Raw genomic sequence first — 19960 nt, 5'->3', positions numbered from 1 at the left:
GTTTACAAGGGTGTTGATACGGTTACGTTACTGTGTAGGCATGTGTGTGCGCACACTGGCGGGGGTGCACATTTGTATGCACGTGCACACAATCAATGCCTGGACCAAGAGCAGCCAAGGAAAAAAAAAGCCAGTAAGAGATCGATTCCCAGTGTCTTCGCAAAGATTAGACTCTTCTACTTCATAAAACAGATTCACTCCACACCCGCTCCTTCTCGCCAGACCGCAAGCTGGAACCAAAACCTTAAAGAGTTGATTGCTCCGGGGGCGCCTGGATGGCTCAGTGTGGTGAGTGTCAGACTTCAACTCAGGCCATGATCTCGCAGTTCATGAGTTTGAGCCCCACATGGGGCGGTCAGAGCGGAGCCTGTTTGGGATCCTCTGTCCTCCTCTCCCTCAGCCCCTCCCACGCTCTCTCTCCCTCTCAAAAATAAACACTTAAAAAAAACAAAGAGTTAATCGTTCTGTATTTACTTTAACTCAGAGCACTAAATGATTTTCCCGCATTTTAATCAAGTCCCTGAGGCAATTTATTAAAGAATATGGAGAGTTAGGGAGCAAAGCAGTGACAAAAGAAAATAAATCTCATTGCCTACCCTTTTAATACCATCTTTTCAGTGTCAGAAAGTCTCCTCAGGAGAAGCTTAAGAAACACTTGGCTGGCACTGCTGGCCCACAGAAATGCCACCACAGGAAATGTAAAATTCCTAGTCCGTGAAAGCACCACACATTTTCAACATGAAACCGAAGGACTTGTCACAACTTGGCTAACTGAGGTACCTGACCGGGCCAGCCTGGTCAAATCATCCTCATGGAAAGAACGCTGATGAGGAAACCCTTCAAGGTACTAAAGCATCCAAGCTGTCCCAGCAGCAAGCACAGGGGCATGACCCTGGAGGTCACACGGTCTCACCTGGCCTGCTGCTGCAACAGATTCAGGTCTGTGCGCACCAGCTGGGTGGTGTCCTTCTGACTCAGGAGCACAGCCGAGGAAATGACTGGCACAGGAGGCCTCACTGGGTGCAGATCAAGGGGAGGCTGGGGAGCCTCGTGCTTCCGCAAGTTGCTTAAAACCCTTTCTTTAGCTGAAAGAAAATTAAGTCGCGTTTACTGAGTAGAGGCTACTACTAGGTAGTAACATACTAATTGAGTGCAAAGCTTTGGCTGGTTACCTTCGAGAAGAATGTTGAAGATGTACAGAGTAGTTACATAAACCATCAGTGGCCTAAATGAATAAAATCATTATCTTTCGTTACCTGCTAGTTTTGAGGGAGCCCCCACCAGGGCACTAATATTCTACCAGGAGTCGGGAGCTCACGAGCATGTGGTATGATTAAACACAACTCCTAGCCTCAAACAGCCTTCCTTACTGAGAGTTAAAGAGTCAAAGCTCACGATCTTAAATTATTACCCTAGACAGTCTCGCACGACATGCTCAAGTGTGTGGACTTGAAACTAGCGTAAAGGGGATCTAGCGAACTCTCTAAGCAAGTCTGACGAAGATGGCAGCCATCACCAGTCAACGGACGGGGGGACGGAGAGGGTGGTCCTGTTAAGAGTTTAATGCAATCATCCAGATAAACATCAGAGAAGAGGAGAAAAAGAAACGGGCATTATGGAATATGGCTGAGTGGAAAAATCTTAAATTAGGCCAAGGTTTGACCAGGAGGGCTGAGACCAGTCGAGTTAAAATGAACAAAGGCATGGACACAAACTCCTACAGAACTTACATTATACAGTCATATTGTCGTTCTTTCACTCATCCACTTATTCATTCACTCAATAAATGGAATCCAAATAAGAAACCAGGTGCCATATGAGAAAAGTGATGGCAAATCTGTCCATCCAACTTTGCACTAGATTGCACATGGGGTCATAGTGGTGAATCCAATCTAAATGTTTGTATTTCTACACCTAGTACAGAGCTGACCACACAGGTATCCAATAAATCAATAAATTCCTATCTTCCCACCCTCTCTCTTCACTGCACTATGCACATACCATACAGCAGGTGGGGACTGAGCACAGGAAGAAAAATGCTGCCACATACCTGCCTCTTTTCAACAGTAAGGTAATAGGGAACAGGAGAGGTCAAGGAAATTTCAAGTCAATAAATCAAGTCAACAAATACTTAAGGAACTACTATGAATTTCCGACTTCATTCCAGATGTAGCATTCCATTTTCTGTGCTTAAGAAAAATAAAAGAAAATTTAATAGCCATGATTTTAGTTGGCATAAAAAGACCTGTATTGTTTGCACCCCAAACAGATGGAATTTAACATTCCAAACAGGTCAAGTACGGGATCGTCCCATATGGCTGGGGTTTTTCCACTAGAACAACTACTCTCTGCACAGAAAGTAACAAAGTCGGATGTTAATCACTGGAAAAGACTCCTGACTTTGTTCAAGTTTCTCTCAAGCAACATTTTAGGCCACGACTCTAAAGCTACTGTCTGAACTGCCTGCCTCCAGACTTCTTTTATGGGAGAAAAAGCACCTTATGTAAACCATTACTGTTTTGAAGTTTTCTCTCACTCATTGCTGAACCTAACCCTAAGGTGCAGACAAGGTAACAATGAACTTCTAAAAAAACAATTCTCACTGGAGGGATACACTGTGTAAACCTTAACCCTCAATTCATTCATTCATTCATTCACTCAAGGGGGATGATGGTGGTACAGCTCACCCAACAAAGGATCAGTGAAGTCCAGCTGCACTGACAAACTGCAGGGCGGCGAATGGGACTCAAGTGTGGCCTGTGTCCACAGACCAACAGTCTCCTGGAACTCATAACGTATGCGCTCCATGTTCAAATACTCCATCCACAGATCCTAGAATTGAAGCATAGGACTTTAACTTTCACAGATGAATCATATATTCACATAGGACTTGAACTTTCACAGATGAATCATATATTCACATATAAAATTATATATTTAACTAAAAGGTAGACCAGAAAGTTTCAGCACGAGATGGTCCATACCAAGTTCTCCAGTGTTAAGAAGGATCATGTTCTAAAATGGATACTAGCAATCTTTGCAGGAGTTTGATTATGCACCAAGAACAGAAAAAATAATTTTAATGGCCCCACCAACTGTATATTTATACACTGTATACAAATACTACTGAGCTAGTAAGTTAAAACCCAGAAATTTTAAAGAGATAGGTAACAAATATATTGAAAATAACTATCTGGATTAGAAAGAATCTGGACCCTTGGTCCCAATACCAATTTACAGGAATACAGGGGACAGAGAAACATATTAAACCATACTACAACGATCTGCAAAATCCAGACTCTGGGGAAACTCTATGGACAAACTATCCAGTTTCTTCAACAAACTACAGGGGGAAAAAGGAATAAGGGAGGAGTGATAGATCAAACAGACTTATAAGAGCTGTCAACCAATTGCAAAATGAGGATCCTGATTCAACTATAAAAATAAAAATAAAAATTTTATGACATTTATGAGGTAACTGGAAATTTGAACACAACTTCAGTATTTGATACTAAGAAACTGCTCTTAATATTTTTCAGATATAAATGCTATTGGGTTATAATAGTTTTTTAATCCTCATCTTTTGAAATCTTCATGTATCAAATGCTTTCTAGAATTAGTTCCAAAATAATATGGTGAAGGGAGTGAACTGGCTATAGATAAAATTAGACACCCGGTACACAGTGGGCAGGGGGAGAAGGGCATGTGTGCTACGCTATTCTATTTTTCTGTATGATTGAATTTATTATAAAAGGTAAAATAAATAAAATGAGAAAACATAGAAGTTTTAGTATTCTCTTCCTACACTCCAATAAACTATCTTGCATATTTTGAACTACATGCTTCACTTTGATGATCAATACATATTATTAGAATGGGAGACTGTCTTTAATGAAAAGAAATGTCAGCTCTCCATGATCACTAAAAACTGTACCAAGTAGTAGGAAGGTGATCAGCTATGGACTATGGTTTTGTGGATGATTATTTTTTTTCTTTCTGACCTTAAGTGTTTAAAGGATTCCTCTAAACCTACAAATCTCTGGCTTGTAATGGGCACACTGCCATGAAGTCCTAAATCATTACTTCCAAACCAACCATGGCACGAGGCATTCCAGACTCAGGAGAGGAACTCCAAAGTCATCTTGACCACAAGTCTGAAACCTAGAAGCACCAGACAACTGCTGGAGGTGCTGTACCAGTCCCTCCTACTGTGCACACCCATCTCCTTTCAGTGGGGTCACTATCACCTTGTCTGCCTCTGTGCTAAGTAACTGTTGACAGAGGCTAATGATTAAGAATACTGAGAATTAACGATAGGTAAGCAGAGATGTCTCAGAAAACCACAAAAAGACAGAACAACACTAAACATGAACTACAGATAAAAACTGGAGCTATAAAATCAAATGGCAAAGACTTAAAAAAAAGAGAACAGTATTAATTCTGTAGATGATGGGGAGCCAAGATAATTATCAGAGAACCAAGACACTATGACTAATATTTTTAAAAACACTGACCAGTCATCCGCTACACGCAGATTCTTAGATAAGGCCGTGGCGTGTAGAGGACAAAGAGGATGAACACAGAACTGCGCTCAAAGGATCTCAGTCCATGACTGCCTATTTATTTTTCCTGCTGCTCTGGCTCTGTATTCTCAGCCTTATTTCTCTATGCCTTGGGGCCCTAGCTCCATTCAGTCCTCCTCTCAATCTAGATGCTCTACTACCATTAAACTCGTATTTCCTTGGGAGAAGATATTTGCAAATGACATATCAGATAAAGGGTTAGTATCCAAAATCTATAAAGAACTTATCAAACTCAACACCCAGAAAGCAAACAATCAGTGAAGAAATGGGCAAAAGACACTTTTCCAAAGAAGACATCCAGATGGCAAACAGACACATGAAAAGATGCTCAACATTAGTCACCATCAGAGAAATACAAATCAAAACCACAATGAGGTACCACCTCACACCTATCAGAATGGCTAACATTAACAGCTCAGGTAACGACAGATGTTGGAGGGGATGCGAGAAAGAGGAACCCTTTTACACTGCTGGTGGGAATGCAGACTGGTGCAGCCATTCTGGAAAACAGTATAGAAGTTCCTCAAAAAATTAAAAATAGAACTACCCTACAACCCAGCAATTGCACTACTGGTATTTATCCAAAGGATACAGGAGTGCTGATTCGAAGGGGTACATGTTTATAGCAACACTATCAACAATAGCCAAAGTATGGAAAGAGCCCAAATGTTCATCGACTGATGAATGGATAAAGAAGATGTGGGGTGTGTATGTATACATATACACACACATACACATACATACAATGGACTATTACTCAGCGATCAAAAAGAATGAAATCTTGCCATTTACAACAACATGGATGGAACTGGAGTGTATTAGGCTAAGCGAAATAAGTCAGTCAGAGAAAGACAAATATCGTATGATTTCACTCATGTAGAATTTAAGAAACAAAACAGATTGGTATAGGGGAAAGGAAACAAAAATAAGAGAAAAACAGAGATGGACAAACCGTAAGAGACTCTTAAATACAAAGAACAAACTAAGGTTGCTGGAGGGAAGGTGAGTGGGGGATGGGCTAAACGGGGGATGGGCATTAAGGAGGGCCCTTGTTGGGATGAGCACTGGGTGTTATATGTAAGCGATGAACCACTAAATTCTACTCCTGAAATCAGTATTGCACCATATGCTACCTAACGTGGACTTAAGTAAAAAAAACAAACAAAAAAAACATATTTCCTACACTGCCCCACTCCAAAGTTCTAGACCTATGCGTTCCCTCCCTACCAAATGCCCAGTACACCGTTCTCCTTGAAGCCCCTGTGGCACCTCCTCTTCCAATATCGTCTATCTTTGTAAACAGTATCTCTAGTTGCCCACTCTAGAAGTCTGGCTGTCCTTTATATCGAAACAATCCTATGACAGTATCAATCCCACCTGTGTATCTAATCTAAAATTCTTCCTGATCCTACTGATTCTTCTTCAACATATTTTAAATTCACCCATTTATCTAATGACTCACACTACTTTAACGGCTCTCCAAACAAATACTTTGGAACAAATCCAAATTCTTTAGGAAGGCATACATGGCCTTTAACAATGTAACCCCTCTTCACCTATCTGGCATCCTCTGCCCTCCACAGTGGCTGTACCCCAACTGCACCTCCTGAACATGCCAGTGACCCATTTCCATATCAGTAAGTGGATTTAACATTAGATTATGACTGTGACATGTTCGATCACAGATATGCTAAGAGCGACAGTACTGCAGTATCACCTGCTGGTTCTGCATCACTTTTGCTAGCCTGTGAACATCATAATGCTTTGGTAGAGAAGGGATATAGGTATCTCCTTTTTGAAAATTCTCATCTTCTAGCCATAATATATATACATTGAAGAGCCTAAAAGAAAAAAAAAACGTAATTATATAACATACAAAAAGACATGCAGGCAAATGACGTTTCTTACATGTCTAGGAACACGGTCACTACTACATAAAAGTAAAAAGCACAGAATACAGAAAATGCTTCCAACCACCACCACAGCCCCCAAGAAGCTCACAGGCCAGCAGGGGAGGAGGTCACAAATCCTTACGATCTCATGCGGTAATTGCTACAACAAGGCCGTAAAGAAAGGGCTCTGTGAACTCTATTATTAAATCAGGGGTAAATACAACGTACAGGAAAAAATAACCAGAGAAGGTGATTTTAACACAGACCTAGGATCTGAATTTGGAGTTTTTCTTTCCTGGGCAATCCAGTCGGTGAGCCTCAGTGGTTGGAAAAGGTTAACTAACATTCAAATAAACACATTTTCTATCTTTTAGAGAAGACATTAAAAGCCATCTTAAACTACTACAATGGAAGAACCTGCCAGCTTCAGGCTCAATGACACTCTCCCGCTTCGAGGAAGCACAAAGAGGACTCAAAGCATGTGTACACCTTGCTCCTATTAAGAAGGAACAGAACAAAGCCCAGCTAAAAAAAGAAAGGAAAAAAAAAAATCTCCATTTTCCAGTAGAAACTTTAAAAAAAATTTAATGATGTTTCCTTTGTTTTTACAAGGAACACAGTCCATTGAGCTAAGATCACCGGTATTTTAAGCAGTTGTTTACACCAACAGGTACTAGAGGAATCTGTGGCACCCAAATTGCTGGGTGGGGTCTGGGAGGCGGCATGGCTTGGCTTTGCTCGGTAACATGGAAAACTACCTCCTTCACCTCTGAGGCAGTCTGCGTAGGAACAGAGGCAGGGACAGGACTTTGAGGCTCTCACACGCAAGAGGCCGGTACAGAGCTCTCTCCCAGCTTCTGATGCAGCTAGATGGCTACTTTACCGACATGCCAAAGGAAGGGGGGTTTAAGAGAGGCGGAAGGGCACATCAAACTTTCTTGGCTGATTTAAACGTTCAAAGATTAAGCCTCCCCATGGCGTAAGCCTGGCTAAAAGTAAGTTTTCCTTCAAGAAGCAAGCAAGATGAGGGCAGAAATCATTCCAAAGGCTGAAAGATAGCCCGAAGGGCTTTTAGGTCAAGCAAGCCTGAAGCCTCAGTGCTGGATCAAAACCCTGGGCTTCCTCACCAAGACATTTTGCATTCAGGGCTAATTATTAGAAGCCATTTTTATTAAGTCTTATTTAGAAGACTAATACCTGGTTTACAGAAAGCTTATAAATGAAAGGTAAAGGAACAGCGTGAAAGGGACCAACCTTACTCCTGAGTTCTTAACGTCTGGGGGGGGGGGACACACATACTGTACCCGATTTTAGAAGCAATTTTGGGTGATTACTAGATCCTACCTTACCCCAGGCAGATTCCTAGAGGTGTTTGGACTTCAGTTAAAGAACCCTGCCTTGCTCATGAATTTCCTTTAAAGAAGTGTCCTAGCAGGCTTTACTAGGTGTTTACCTGCTATGATCAATTGTTTTGGTTTGTTTCTAGTATTACATAGAGAAACAGAGAGGATATCAGCCCTCTGGTTTAAGGCCTTCCATTCAGACTCCGGGCACTTGATAGAGCTAGATCCACACTGCTGACTTTCTTCTCATGAAGAACTTAAAAAGGAAGCATGACGAGATGCAAACCTGGTCACTGCCACCCTCCACATCCTATCGGGGCCGAGAGAACAGCACCCGGCAGTCTGTAACACAGATAACTGTTCTGGCACAGTACCTGTGCTGCAAACCACAGCATAAATGGCTAAATAACCATGTCCCACCTCACGAGCTCCGTGTGCAGCTCTGGGGAAGTCAGGTAACCAGGGGTGCCAGCCTGGCCAGCAGGCGGCCCTTCACTGCCCTCTGCTGGAACGCGGAGGGCCTTGCTCGCAGCATGGTGGAAATCGGCCACCTCAGTCAGGCGCCTCTTCATTTCTCTCAACAAACTGGTATGAGCAGGGCTTTGAAAAAACCTTTTTCCAATACAACCATCTATGGGTAACCTTAAAAAATATAAGCATAGATTACAAGATCAACACAACATGATCTATGTGGCACAAAATCACAATCAATTAACAAGTCAATGGTTATAAATATCCCACACTGAATTAATACCTATTATTCTACCTCAATGGTTAGTATGCAGCTCCAACAACACGGTATATATGAAAGCAGTTTTAAAAAGAATGAAATACTACACAAATTTAAGGTATTACCACCACTTAGCGGTTACTGAATAAAGACAGTCTGCTCTAGAAGAACTTACAATCTGGTAGAAAACAGAAGTGCCCAATAACCAACATCCGTATGTTCCGATGGACGGAGTTAAGGGAGTGAGGGTGAGCTAGGAATTGGGCTGGAGTCAGAGAATATGGTCGGGAACAGTGGACAGTTCCAGCCGACCAGAGTCCCTTCAGACCCAGTGGAAATGGCAGACCCCTCGCAGCCCAAGGGCTGCCGGGCACAGCCAGGCCTTTGTTCACACCTGTCATGCCCATCAGCAGTCCGCCTGGACGGGCTCCCAAGAGTCACACAAGCAGCCTGTGTGGAGCAGTTTCCCTCCCTTTGCAGCTCTAGAGGCTCTACGCTACACCTTGCCTGGTTCCAGGTATCTGGAACTGTCTTCACCCCACTGGGTACAGGGGATGGCAAAGAAAGAGCTGCCATAAGATACCCTAAACTCAAAAATGGTCTAGTCTAATAAGTGTGAAACAGGGGACAGAGGGACACTGCTAGTCGTAGGTCAAAGAACGGTTCTAACTTACAGGCCACGGCGGAGGACACAGAGCATCAGAGCAGTGCCAAGTCAAGAACAGGTTCACAGACACTTACAACAACACGGGGTACCATACCCATATTGCGGTCCTGGGCGGTGAAGATACAGGAGGAAGAATTTCTGCCAGATGAGAGGCAGAAGAGGGTGATCAGAAGGCGTGACAAGGGCCTGGTGGGCCCAGCGATAAATCAGCAGCCTCTGGAGGGACGGGACGATGGGGAGCTTCAGCTGGGCCTGGGCTTTCTACAAAAGAGGAGGGCCCTTGAGCAACCATGACATGATCGCAGTTCCAAACAGTCTGCTCTTTGTAAGTGATCCAAATGAAAACACTGAACGTTTTGTTTTCAATTCAGTAAGTAAAACAAGTCATAGAACCTTGACCTTTCCGACCCACTAACTAATACTTTAACCTCCTTGGTAGCAAAACATATGGGGCAGGGTTTTTTTTTCCATCAAAACATTTCCCAGGCCCCCAGATTGAAATGTGTCTTACACATCACCTAGTCTTATCTCATTTCTGTGCCTCTCCAGGCCTTTGCACATAAAACGCCACAGTGGAAGGGAGCAGAATGATAGGAAAACCAAAAGCCAGTTTTACTGCCAAACATTATCAATCTCTTAAAAACTTAGATCTGAAAAGGACTTTCCAGAATGATTACCTCCATGACAGGCTCTGAAACCCAAAAGCAAAATCTGTATTATAAGACCCTGAAATAGGTCTTACATTCTAAAGCTTTATCCCAGTGTTCTTTCGCTTCAGTGAGCCTACAGATCAGCTAGGGAGTTTTTAAAACAAATTCCTGGTCCCACTCCACACTTAGAAACTCAGAATCTCGAAAGTTTGGATCCAGGAATCTGATTTTTAACAAGCTCTCCGGGGGACTAAGGCACATGAGACACACTGGAAATTGCTATAAAACAATGGCAATCCCCTCCACACACGCAAAAACACAGCCTTCAATCATTACGATGTGGCTCTTCATGCTAAATAAACCTTGGAAAGAAGGATGCACTTCAGTTATACAGTTTTAAGCACTGGTTTGGACACTGTGCTTTCTAAACATTTACAACGAAAGAAAACGGAGAAGTTTAAAAGCTATAGATAAATCTATCAGAGAACCACCTTCTCCCACTCAAATGCAGAACTGCTATTTGCACCTTCAGAGCTTGGTCAGGGGTAAAAGCAGTGTTTATAACCAATTCCCCTTCAACGACCCTTCGGAGCTGGGAGTCTTCTTCAAAGATGGATTCCATGTTCAGTACTGTCCAGGCGAACCAGACCTACAATGACAGCAGGTTAAGAGCGAGGGGAATGAGCAGCTCACTCAGACCAAATACATCCCGATAGTCTACAAATTAACATCTTTTCTACCAGATATCTCAATCAACAAGTATTTATAATTTCCAAAATTAACAGAGTTTTATACCTACCTCTGTTCTTGTCACAGATATAAACTTAGATAAAAAAGATCATTGAAAAATGCTGAATTCCTTTGGAAAAGCTACTTCAGTAAAAGAAAATGTTTGTTCATGCAACATGCAGGTTCTGTATGCACAAGGACAGGAAAGACGGCCAGACACGAGCTCTGCCCTTAAGAAGTTTTCCATCTCAGGGGCACCTGGGTGGCTCAGTCTCTTGAGCGTCTGACTTCAACTGAGGTCATGATCTCACAGTTCGTGGGTTCAAGCCCTGCATCGGGCTCTGTGTTCACAGCTCAGAGCCTGGAGCCTGCTTTGGATTCTATGTCTCCCCCTCTCTCTGCTCTTCCCACACTCGTGCTCTGTCTCTCTCTCTCTCTCTCTCTCTCTCTCTCTCTCAAAAATATAAAAATCAATGTTAAAAAAAAATTTTTTTTTTAATTTTCCATCTCGTATACAGGAGACAAAACTAATATATAAGTAATCACAATGTGAAGTGAGAGGTGGTGAGTACTGAATCAGGAGTCCAGTGCTCTGGGAAGCCAGCAGAGGGAGGGTGGGATCACAGAGGTGGACATATCAGAGATGGCTCTGTGTAGAGAATGGAGGCGAAGGATGCCTGGCAAGAGGACCAGTGAGGAAAAGGCAAAGAGGTGGAAACACATGGGACACGGTAGGTAGCAGCAAGGAGTGTGTTTCGGCTGGATCACGAGAGTTAAGAGGAAGAGCAGGAGGGAAGACTGTGATGGGAGGCTGAAGGATGGCGCTACTGGTTTAAGTGATGGATCAGGGCCATAATTCGACACTCACAGTTGAAGAGGTGGTAATCATGAAAAAAGTGCTGCTGCGGCCGCTATCGCTGACAAGAGCGGCCAACGCCTCGTGTGCACCGTGTGACGTACTAAGCCCGGCTCTAAGTACATCCCGTGCAGGTGCACTCAGTACTGCCAGCACCCAGCTGAAGAAGCTGAGGACGTTGAGGTAAGCCCTGCCCAAGGCACAGGGCTAACAAACATCAGAACCGAGTGTGCACCCCGGGCGGCCTGGCTCCAGCATCCACCCTCAACAGTGCTGCCGGGCAGGCTCTACAGCCGGGCAGACCAGGACTGACCACCAGCAGTCTGATCCTGAGCCAGCTGCTTGGCTCCATTCAACCTCAGTTAAGCCCTCGGTGAAACGGAACAGCAACAGCGCAACCTCAGGAGAGGGCCGCTGCGAGGATTAAACGAACGAGGGTTCTTACACGTGCCAAGGGCTAAATGAGCATTATTTAAAGCTGCTAGCAATACATTAGTAAAGATGAGAACATTAAAAGTTCGCAAAGATTACCAACGGTCCACAAGGGTTTTCCTACCTGAGTAGGCGTGGCCAAGCCCTCCACGAAGGAAGGAGTGATGTTGCCAGCCACGATCCAGCTCACCAAAGAAGAGAGCAGACTCCGGTCACAGTGGTAACCCAAAGCATTCTATACAGGGGACAGGATGTGGAACAGAGAGAGAAGGCTTTTAAAAAACCTTATCAATGACCTTTTCAAGCATATCAGCAATTATCTTACTGTGACGGTAGATTCTGGTAAAACACAGATTTCATAATTAGTCCACCAGCAGTGAGAGCCACAGGCAGCGTATTACAGCCAAATGTCACGAGCAAGGCTCCTCCTGGGGGGGGTCCTTTCCTTTAGCTTCCCTGGAATCTGCATTAGCAGACTGTGGTTACTGAGATCAGGTACCAAGAAGACCAAGCTTAAGAAGGCAGTGGCCCCAGAATAGTACTGAGAACTGTGCATTTGGGGGAGCATCCTGGGAAGGCTACTATCTAGACAATGACCGAAAGACAAATTCTCTAGGAGGTTTACCTTATGTTGCTGGTAGAGCAACTTCTGCACACAGTCTTCCTGCATCAGCTGAAAAGCTGTTTTACACAAGTGGTCCATGAGGAAAAGGATGGGTTGTTCTCGGTACCAAAGATGCTGGCTTATTAGAGCCTGAACCCAGAACTCCAACACGGCAATGGGGCCCACTTCATTGGGCTGGGTGCTTACGGATACGTGGGCCTACGGAGAAAGCGCTCAAGTGATGTGGAAGTAAGAGTCAGGCTCCCACTTTTAAAACACCAGCAAAATGACTACCTCCACTACAAAGCCCAAATCTGCGATGTTCTTGGCCAAAAGCACTGTGCCAAGTGCTTTGAAATGACCAACACTCAGATCTGCTAACCCTAGGGTGCTTGATTGGGAGGGTGGGCAAGGGTGTATTTAGGGGCCTCCTGGGGGCCTGACCTGGATCATGCTGTTGAGAAGCTTCACGTTGTCCCCATGGCTGGCTCCTGTCAGGTGCTGTGCCACCTTGTGGGTGACCTGCTGTGTGACACCCTGAGGGACGCCACTGTCCAAGTGTAGGAACAGAAGGAGGTGTGACAGAAACCTGCCAAGAACACAAGACAATGCATTTGACCTTCCAATCAGAAGTCAACAAAATTTCCAGTGGCTAATTACTGAGGAGGAAACAGAAAAACATGAAATTGGTCCCATTTTTAGGCCAAAGCTCTATTTAGGATTTTCAATAAATCTTTAAGAACTTCAGAAAAATGAAGTTTTCAAACTTAAGGTGGGTTAAAAGGAATTCTATCTACCTGCAGAAGTATAGAGAACAGATAGATCCCAAGGCACACAAACACGTACAAGTTCAAGAACATTAGAGGAATACCACCCCAAGTGCCCCTTTACCCCCTCCCCACTCACTAACAAATGCCAAGATGTTTGTAAAATCATCCCACAATCTTGTACTGGAAGTCAACTTCCTACAAGGTGGTAGAAGGGGCACAAAGGGGCAGAAGGGGGATCCCACCACAATCAGTCAGGAAGTGCCCTCAGTTCCTGGGATTCCAGCTCCCTCCTCTCTCTGCTTCTGCTGGATTTTCCGCCTGAAACATTCCCCCACACCTAACCTAACAAACTTCTACTCACTCCCCACACCTCATCTACAATGTTCTTTCCTCAGAGGATACTTTGCGAGCCTTCCTGCCATCTAAAACACAGCTAACCCGTTAACCTCTCTCGTGGCACCCTGTTCTTTTCCTCCATGGGCCTTAAAATTGGCAACTGCATCCTGAGGACGTGATCACTTCCTACGTGTCTGAGGGCAACGGCCGGCCTGCTTCCCTCCCCGCTGTACAGGCAGCAGCAGCACACAGCGCAAATTGATAAGCAGTTGTTATTGGTGAATGAACACCCTTCCCATTTCACAGGAGACACAGTGCAGGCCCAACTGAGGCCCAAACCCTAGTCAAGAGGAAAAGTGAGGGCGGGAAAGGTACCAATGAAGTGCTGTACAAGTTCAGAGGACAGAGCCAGTGCAGGCATTAGAGGGGCCTGGGAGAGATACAGAGAGGAAGTATTTGAAACACAGCCTAGAAAGAGTCATCGTTACTCAAAATTTAATGATTAGAGAAAAAAATATAGAAGCTATTCAATCTAATTTTAAAATATCTTTTAAAAATCTAAAAACAATTTACTAAAATGTGCCAGCCATTGTACTTTATATCACTTAACCCTTACACCCAGCCTGTATGCGAGGTATAACAGCCCATTATGCAAATGAAGAAACAGAGGCCCTGCAAAGTCAAGGAATTCACCTGTGCTCACACTTCTCGAGGCCCCAGCCAGGTGCTCTCTACCCTGCTCCCCAACTGGCAGTTCTCTTTCCTTCTCTATGCCTTCACTATTTCCCAGCCTGGCCCCTCCAGACCCTCTTTTTACCCCCTACCCATAGTGAAAAAGCCCCACCCTGCCCACCCTGTCCTCCCCACTGGCCCAACACCTACATGCACTTCAAAACTCAACTAGAAACCCACCTCTTCCATAAAGTCATATGCTTCGGCCATCTGTTGCTTTTGTTCACTGAGCATCTTTTCTCTCTCTCTCTCCCTTCTGCTAACTGCACATCCTTTCATTAAGGGAGCTGTCCACCCTCCCCCCCACCAACTGCCAATTCTGGGAGGGAGGGGCCCTCAAAACAGAATCCCTATACCCTCCTCTTAGGACTAGTCAATACCACCCAGCACAGTGACAGGCTGAGAGAGAACACATGACTAGGTCAGACCAATCAGGGATCATTACAAGGAACAATGATACAGAAAACACTGGCCCTTCCCACAGGGTAGTACTTAGTTCTCTTTACAGCCACACACTTTCATTCCCCTGCAGAAAAGCACACCTGCAGTGGAAAAACTGAAAAGAGAGGCGGGGCCAAGGGACCTGGGAGGGAGGATAAGAGAAAAACAGAGAAACACTAATCCAGGGTCTCTCAACTTTCGCACTACTGACATTTTAGGCTGGCTAATTCTTTACTGTGAGGACCTCTCTTATGTACTGCAGGACGTTCAGCACTACCCCTGGCCTCTACCCACCGGATACTAGTAGCAGACTCCCCCAGTCGCCCCTTCAACCACCCCCTTGCCCAACCATCCACTGCCTCCCGCTCCCCACCAGGATGTGACCACCAAAATCATTTGGAGACATTACCAAATGTCCCAAGGGTCAAAATCACCCCTGACTGAGAACTACCACTTTAGAATGACCTGATGTCATCATGAGCCCTTTTCCCAATCACATGAGCCAAAACATTCCCTTCTTGAAGAAACCAGCATGCACCGGGTTTTTATCATGTGCAATTAAGAGTCTTAACACCCCATCCTTAATTCTTAATTCCCTCCCTTCCAAGCAGCTATTTCTTTTACCCTAAATTCCATATACTTTTACCACACAACACGAATGCAACCTATACACCACAGCATGCATGGCCTTGCCAATAATACTTTGCTTCATAAGTTATGTAATTACCTCAAAAGTCTTGTTTTCTGAACAAGATTATGTATGTCTCATGTGATAAGCACCTTCCTATGCATCTTATCTGTTTGTAATACTACAGACAATTAACAGCAATGTGTTCTGCTACTGTTACAATGGCAAAGCCATTTGCTGCTCAGTGTCAGAAGCACTATTCCCAGGTTTCATGGAAACTTCCCTTTCAACTGCTAATAAGCTATAAGCAATCTAAAATTAAATGAGAAATGGAAATATCTTTCATGATAATAAAACAAGAATCATTATAAGAGTCACTGTTTATCAAACTGCATTCTAAACTAGGCAGGAAGTTTTCTGCCTCATAAAAAAATACACCAGTGAACTATATCATTCCCTCTTTTACTTGCAAGCAGTCATCCGTACTCCCCATTTCTACTTACTGCTCATTCTTCAGAAGGTAATACTGGCAAGGGTAAAACAAAGGCAGGATCTTATCCAGGACATGAACCACTGTTCGCAAATGCCTCGACTGGACCAGAATTCCCAACAGTGGGATGCCTTCTGCACAGAACTTCTCAATGCTATGGAAAGAGACAAAGGCAATGAGCATGCAAGGCAGCCGGCTCAGAAAATGACGTTCTTCCAGTGAGCCATCAGCCTACTTGCTACCCAGTTGATCTCAGGTCTCCAGCACATTTCTGCACCACCAAACTTAGCCCAGGAATACTAGCATCAGAGCTCTGGAGCACAAAGGAACTTAAGTTTCCTCCATATGCTCATTTTACACGTGAGAAAGGTGAAGTATCATGCCCAAATTCACATAATTTCCTAATGGAGGGCCAAAATGAGAACCCAGGTTTGCAAATTGCCAGTCCACAGCACTTTGCCACTACCCTACTTTGCTTCCCAAATGGTGCTTCTTCTAAGAGCCGTGGGGCTCTCACTGTCTGCATATTCCCACAAGGTAGCAGAGCAAAGAGAAGATTCAAAAGTGAGTTCATTCTGTTAGTATAAAATGGCAAAGTTCTTCTGAAATCAATTTGCATAAAAATTTACTCTTTGACGCACTTCAGAAAATCTATCTTTAAGAAATAATCTCAAATGCGGAGGAACATATGACAGATGAGCCATGTAAAAGATGGACTTTTCAAAATTGTTTAAAATCACAAACTCAGAAGCACACATGATTTATGTAAATTTTGGGAAAATGCATTCAATGCGAATATTATTACATTATTTAAAAACAATGTATACCAGGGGTGCCTGGGTGGCTCAGTCAGTTGAGCATCTGACGTCAGCTTACTTAACTCATAGTCTCATGGTTCATGAGCTGAGCCCCACATCAGGCTCGCTGCTGTAGGCACAGAGACCGCTTTGGATCCTCTGCCTTCCCCCCCTGCACCCCCCCCACTTGTGCACATGCACTCTCTCTCTCAAAAATAGATATCAAAAAACAAAACAAAACAATGTTTCATTAGGGTGAGAAAGATTCTGGGTGATTTCTTTGACTACTGTTCTCTGTATTCTGTGATGTTATATTCGTATACAACTTATACTGCTGCATACTCTGCACCCAACCCTAAGCACATTCAAAAGATCGTTAATTCTAGTATGCATACGTCCCAGACGACCGTGGTGGATGAAATTCAGCCCCAAAGAGAAACTCTTTATTCCCACCTTCACTCCATTCAGGATTTGGTAATCAGCACCAAACAAATACTTATGTTTGGAGAAGACACACAGTCTTATCAGTGACTAAAGGAACTACAGTTCCAGAATGAATAGAAGAAACAAGAATCAGGAAACGATTGAGTTCAGAACACTACACTCTGAATCCACACGCCAGACATATGCTAAACGTGTTCAGTGAATTAGAACTCACTTAAGGCTCATAAAGTAAGTCCAGTACTATTATTATTCCCATTTTATAGATGAGGTGCCTGAGGTACACAACCCTGAGAATGATACGAGGGCTATTGGAAAAGATGTAGAGTGCCTCCCAAAGTGCTTAATTAAGATCTCTCCTCGTCCCAGTGGATCACTTCTACCCTCTTTTACCTGACTTTCAAATCTGTCCATCACTAGTCCTACTGACCTACTTGATCACCTCCATTCACTACCATGAAGCGTGGGCTTCGGTCAGGAGCGTTTCCTCATCACTCCTCACTCTTCCCCCTCCCCACTCAGACACCTGGTGCTCCTTCCCACGTTCATGCTTGAATCAAATATATACTAGTTCAAGTTCTGGAGATACAATGATGAAAGGATGATGCCCCTGCCTTCAAAGAGCACACAGTGCATGAGAAGAGCGAGAGAGACGATTACACTACAATACAGTAAGGGCTCTGCTCAGAGCGCACAGGTGCTATGGGCGGGGGAGTGGATGGTCCAAGGCTGAATCTTCAACAAGTGGGCACTAGTCACCTGGCAAGGGTGAGCGTCACCACTCTGCCCCCTAGCCTCGGACACCTTCTCTACTTAAGACTCCTCTCCAAAGCTTAGCTCCTCCACGCAGGCATCCTGCCCTAATGATCTCTCCTTCCTTTAAATTCCTTCTGCTCATACTCTTGAGTGGTTCCCAATCCAGGCTGTACATCAGAATAATCTGGACAACGGCCCCAGACTAATTAGATCAGGACTCTCACACTCTTCTCTGCACAGGGAGCTTTAGAATCACTCCAAACGTGACTCTGAAGGGCAGCAAGAACAGAGAAGCACTGCTCTACACCTCTCATCCAGCCCACGGTCACGTCTTTAGTGCTGCCAATTGATTCCATCTACCATCTCCACTAAACTGTCAACAGCCTGAAGGCCACTAACAATCCTGTCTCTCTCCCACTTCTTGGCACAAGGCTGAACATAAACAGCTAATAGCACAACTGGCATCCTACTGAAAATATATGTAATGTGGAACAAGATGTTGAAATTGGAATGGTAAAAAGGTATTACAGTGAGTCTAAAATGAAAGAACCAGAAAGCATGTAGGTGAAAGAAATTTTAGAAAAAAAGAGGCTAAAAAAAATTAACACACTGTAGGAAAATGGTCTCTGGGGGGAAAAAAAGGATTTTTAACCAACTAAGAATTCATTCATTTACTTACTGCACCAGTTACTTATTGCACCAGCTATAGCCTTCAGCACTGGGATAAAATGGTAACACAAGACAACCACGGCTCCTGAGGTTAGACCTCACACATGATCCCTGAGAAGACTGAACAGAAAACTACCACTCAGTGTAGAAGAGACAGAGATCGCTCTAGGCTCATACCAGGGAAGCACGTGACCTGAGCAGGCATTTCATTCCCCTGGGCAGGTTTAGCCCTCTAACTGAGAAGCCGAAGTTGGGCTGCCATCACTTTAAACAAAATTCAGTAGAGATGACTAATTATTTTTATATTGTCACTATTCCAAGGAAGACAAAACATCTAGCGCTAACATGAACATTGTCCTCTGGGTGACAGGTATACTCTCTCCGTAATGTATGAGATGATTTTCTGGTACAAATCTGTCTTATATGAATTTGGGCAGCATTTCCCCTACATAAGCCATTAATAAGGCTTATAATTTGGTCCTGATTGCCCTTAGATAGGTTTGATGGAGGCCTCAGACCTTGGGATGTGAAAAATGAAATCCAGAATCACTGACTACAAGGTTCAGCAACCCTAGGGGTTCAGCCCAAACACTGTACCTGTGGCCCACAGCCGTCATAGCTAAGGCCAGATAACAGCCGATGGGCATGCCCGCCTTAACAGCCTTCAAGAGAGGATGAAACGTGGGTGACTCTGTCATGTCAGGCACAGTGCTGGAGAAGGGAACAGTTGGACAATTCTGCTGTATTCCATAATCATTTTTGTGCAGTTTTAACCTCAAGATCAAGTTCCAGGCCCACTGGTTAAATGAGGTCTCAGGTGTCTCTCCATATCGAACAATACTGGCCAAATATGAAACCTAAAACAATTATTTATTTTAAACCACATTAGTCACATACAAATTAAATCAGTAAGCTCACCCGCCCATTTGCTTTTGTGATCAGCAACATCCTCAAAAGAGAGGACACACTACTTACCAGTACTCAGTTTGGAGCACTCAATTACAGCAATTTCTCACAACTGACCACTTCTGCTTACTCACTAGTCTCTTTGTGCATCTGATCTGAGTCAGCACAAGCAAAGGAGTAATAATACAAAAGTTGGTGCACAACTCATGGAGTGATGATAAATAAGTTTTAACAACCAGTTGGAGTGTGGGAGATCCTTTACAGGGTTTGTCAATTTTGTCAGTGTGAAAACTCCCACCATGGTCAGTTTCAAGCTACCAACAGGTCAACAATCTAGTTTGCAAAGTTCCCGAAAATTTAACATTCAGCTCTCCGGAGCCAGGACACGCCAGCTCCAGGTCAAGTCAAATGCCACAGTATTAAAATGGTCACATGTAGGCCACTTCTCAAAGAAAAAAATCTTCATCCAACCACAGAATTCAATTTCAGTATCTTAAGTTGCCAGAAA

At 43.9% G+C, this 19960-nt stretch overlaps 1 protein-coding gene across 1 annotated transcript in view; it reads right to left on the bottom strand.

Moving 5' to 3' along the window:
- The window catches only part of EPG5 (ectopic P-granules 5 autophagy tethering factor), a 104373-nt gene that overhangs the window by 45596 nt on the left and 38817 nt on the right, over positions 1-19960 (bottom strand). Inside the window, exons 16-26 of the mRNA XM_040478933.1 lie at positions 19144-19403; positions 15897-16037; positions 12931-13075; positions 12508-12705; positions 12007-12117; positions 10392-10514; positions 9310-9476; positions 8239-8460; positions 6301-6424; positions 2688-2832; positions 914-1085 (exon numbers count right to left, since the gene is read on the bottom strand). Coding sequence (XP_040334867.1) covers positions 914-1085; positions 2688-2832; positions 6301-6424; positions 8239-8460; positions 9310-9476; positions 10392-10514; positions 12007-12117; positions 12508-12705; positions 12931-13075; positions 15897-16037; positions 19144-19403 — 1808 coding nt within the window. The remainder of the gene's footprint in view (positions 1-913; positions 1086-2687; positions 2833-6300; positions 6425-8238; positions 8461-9309; positions 9477-10391; positions 10515-12006; positions 12118-12507; positions 12706-12930; positions 13076-15896; positions 16038-19143; positions 19404-19960) is intronic.

This window comes from Herpailurus yagouaroundi, unplaced genomic scaffold, assembly GCF_014898765.1.
Source record: "Herpailurus yagouaroundi ecotype Mexico unplaced genomic scaffold, PumYag 142, whole genome shotgun sequence".
NCBI lineage: Eukaryota > Metazoa > Chordata > Mammalia > Carnivora > Felidae > Herpailurus > Herpailurus yagouaroundi.
This window is presented reverse-complemented; position numbering and strand designations above follow the sequence as displayed.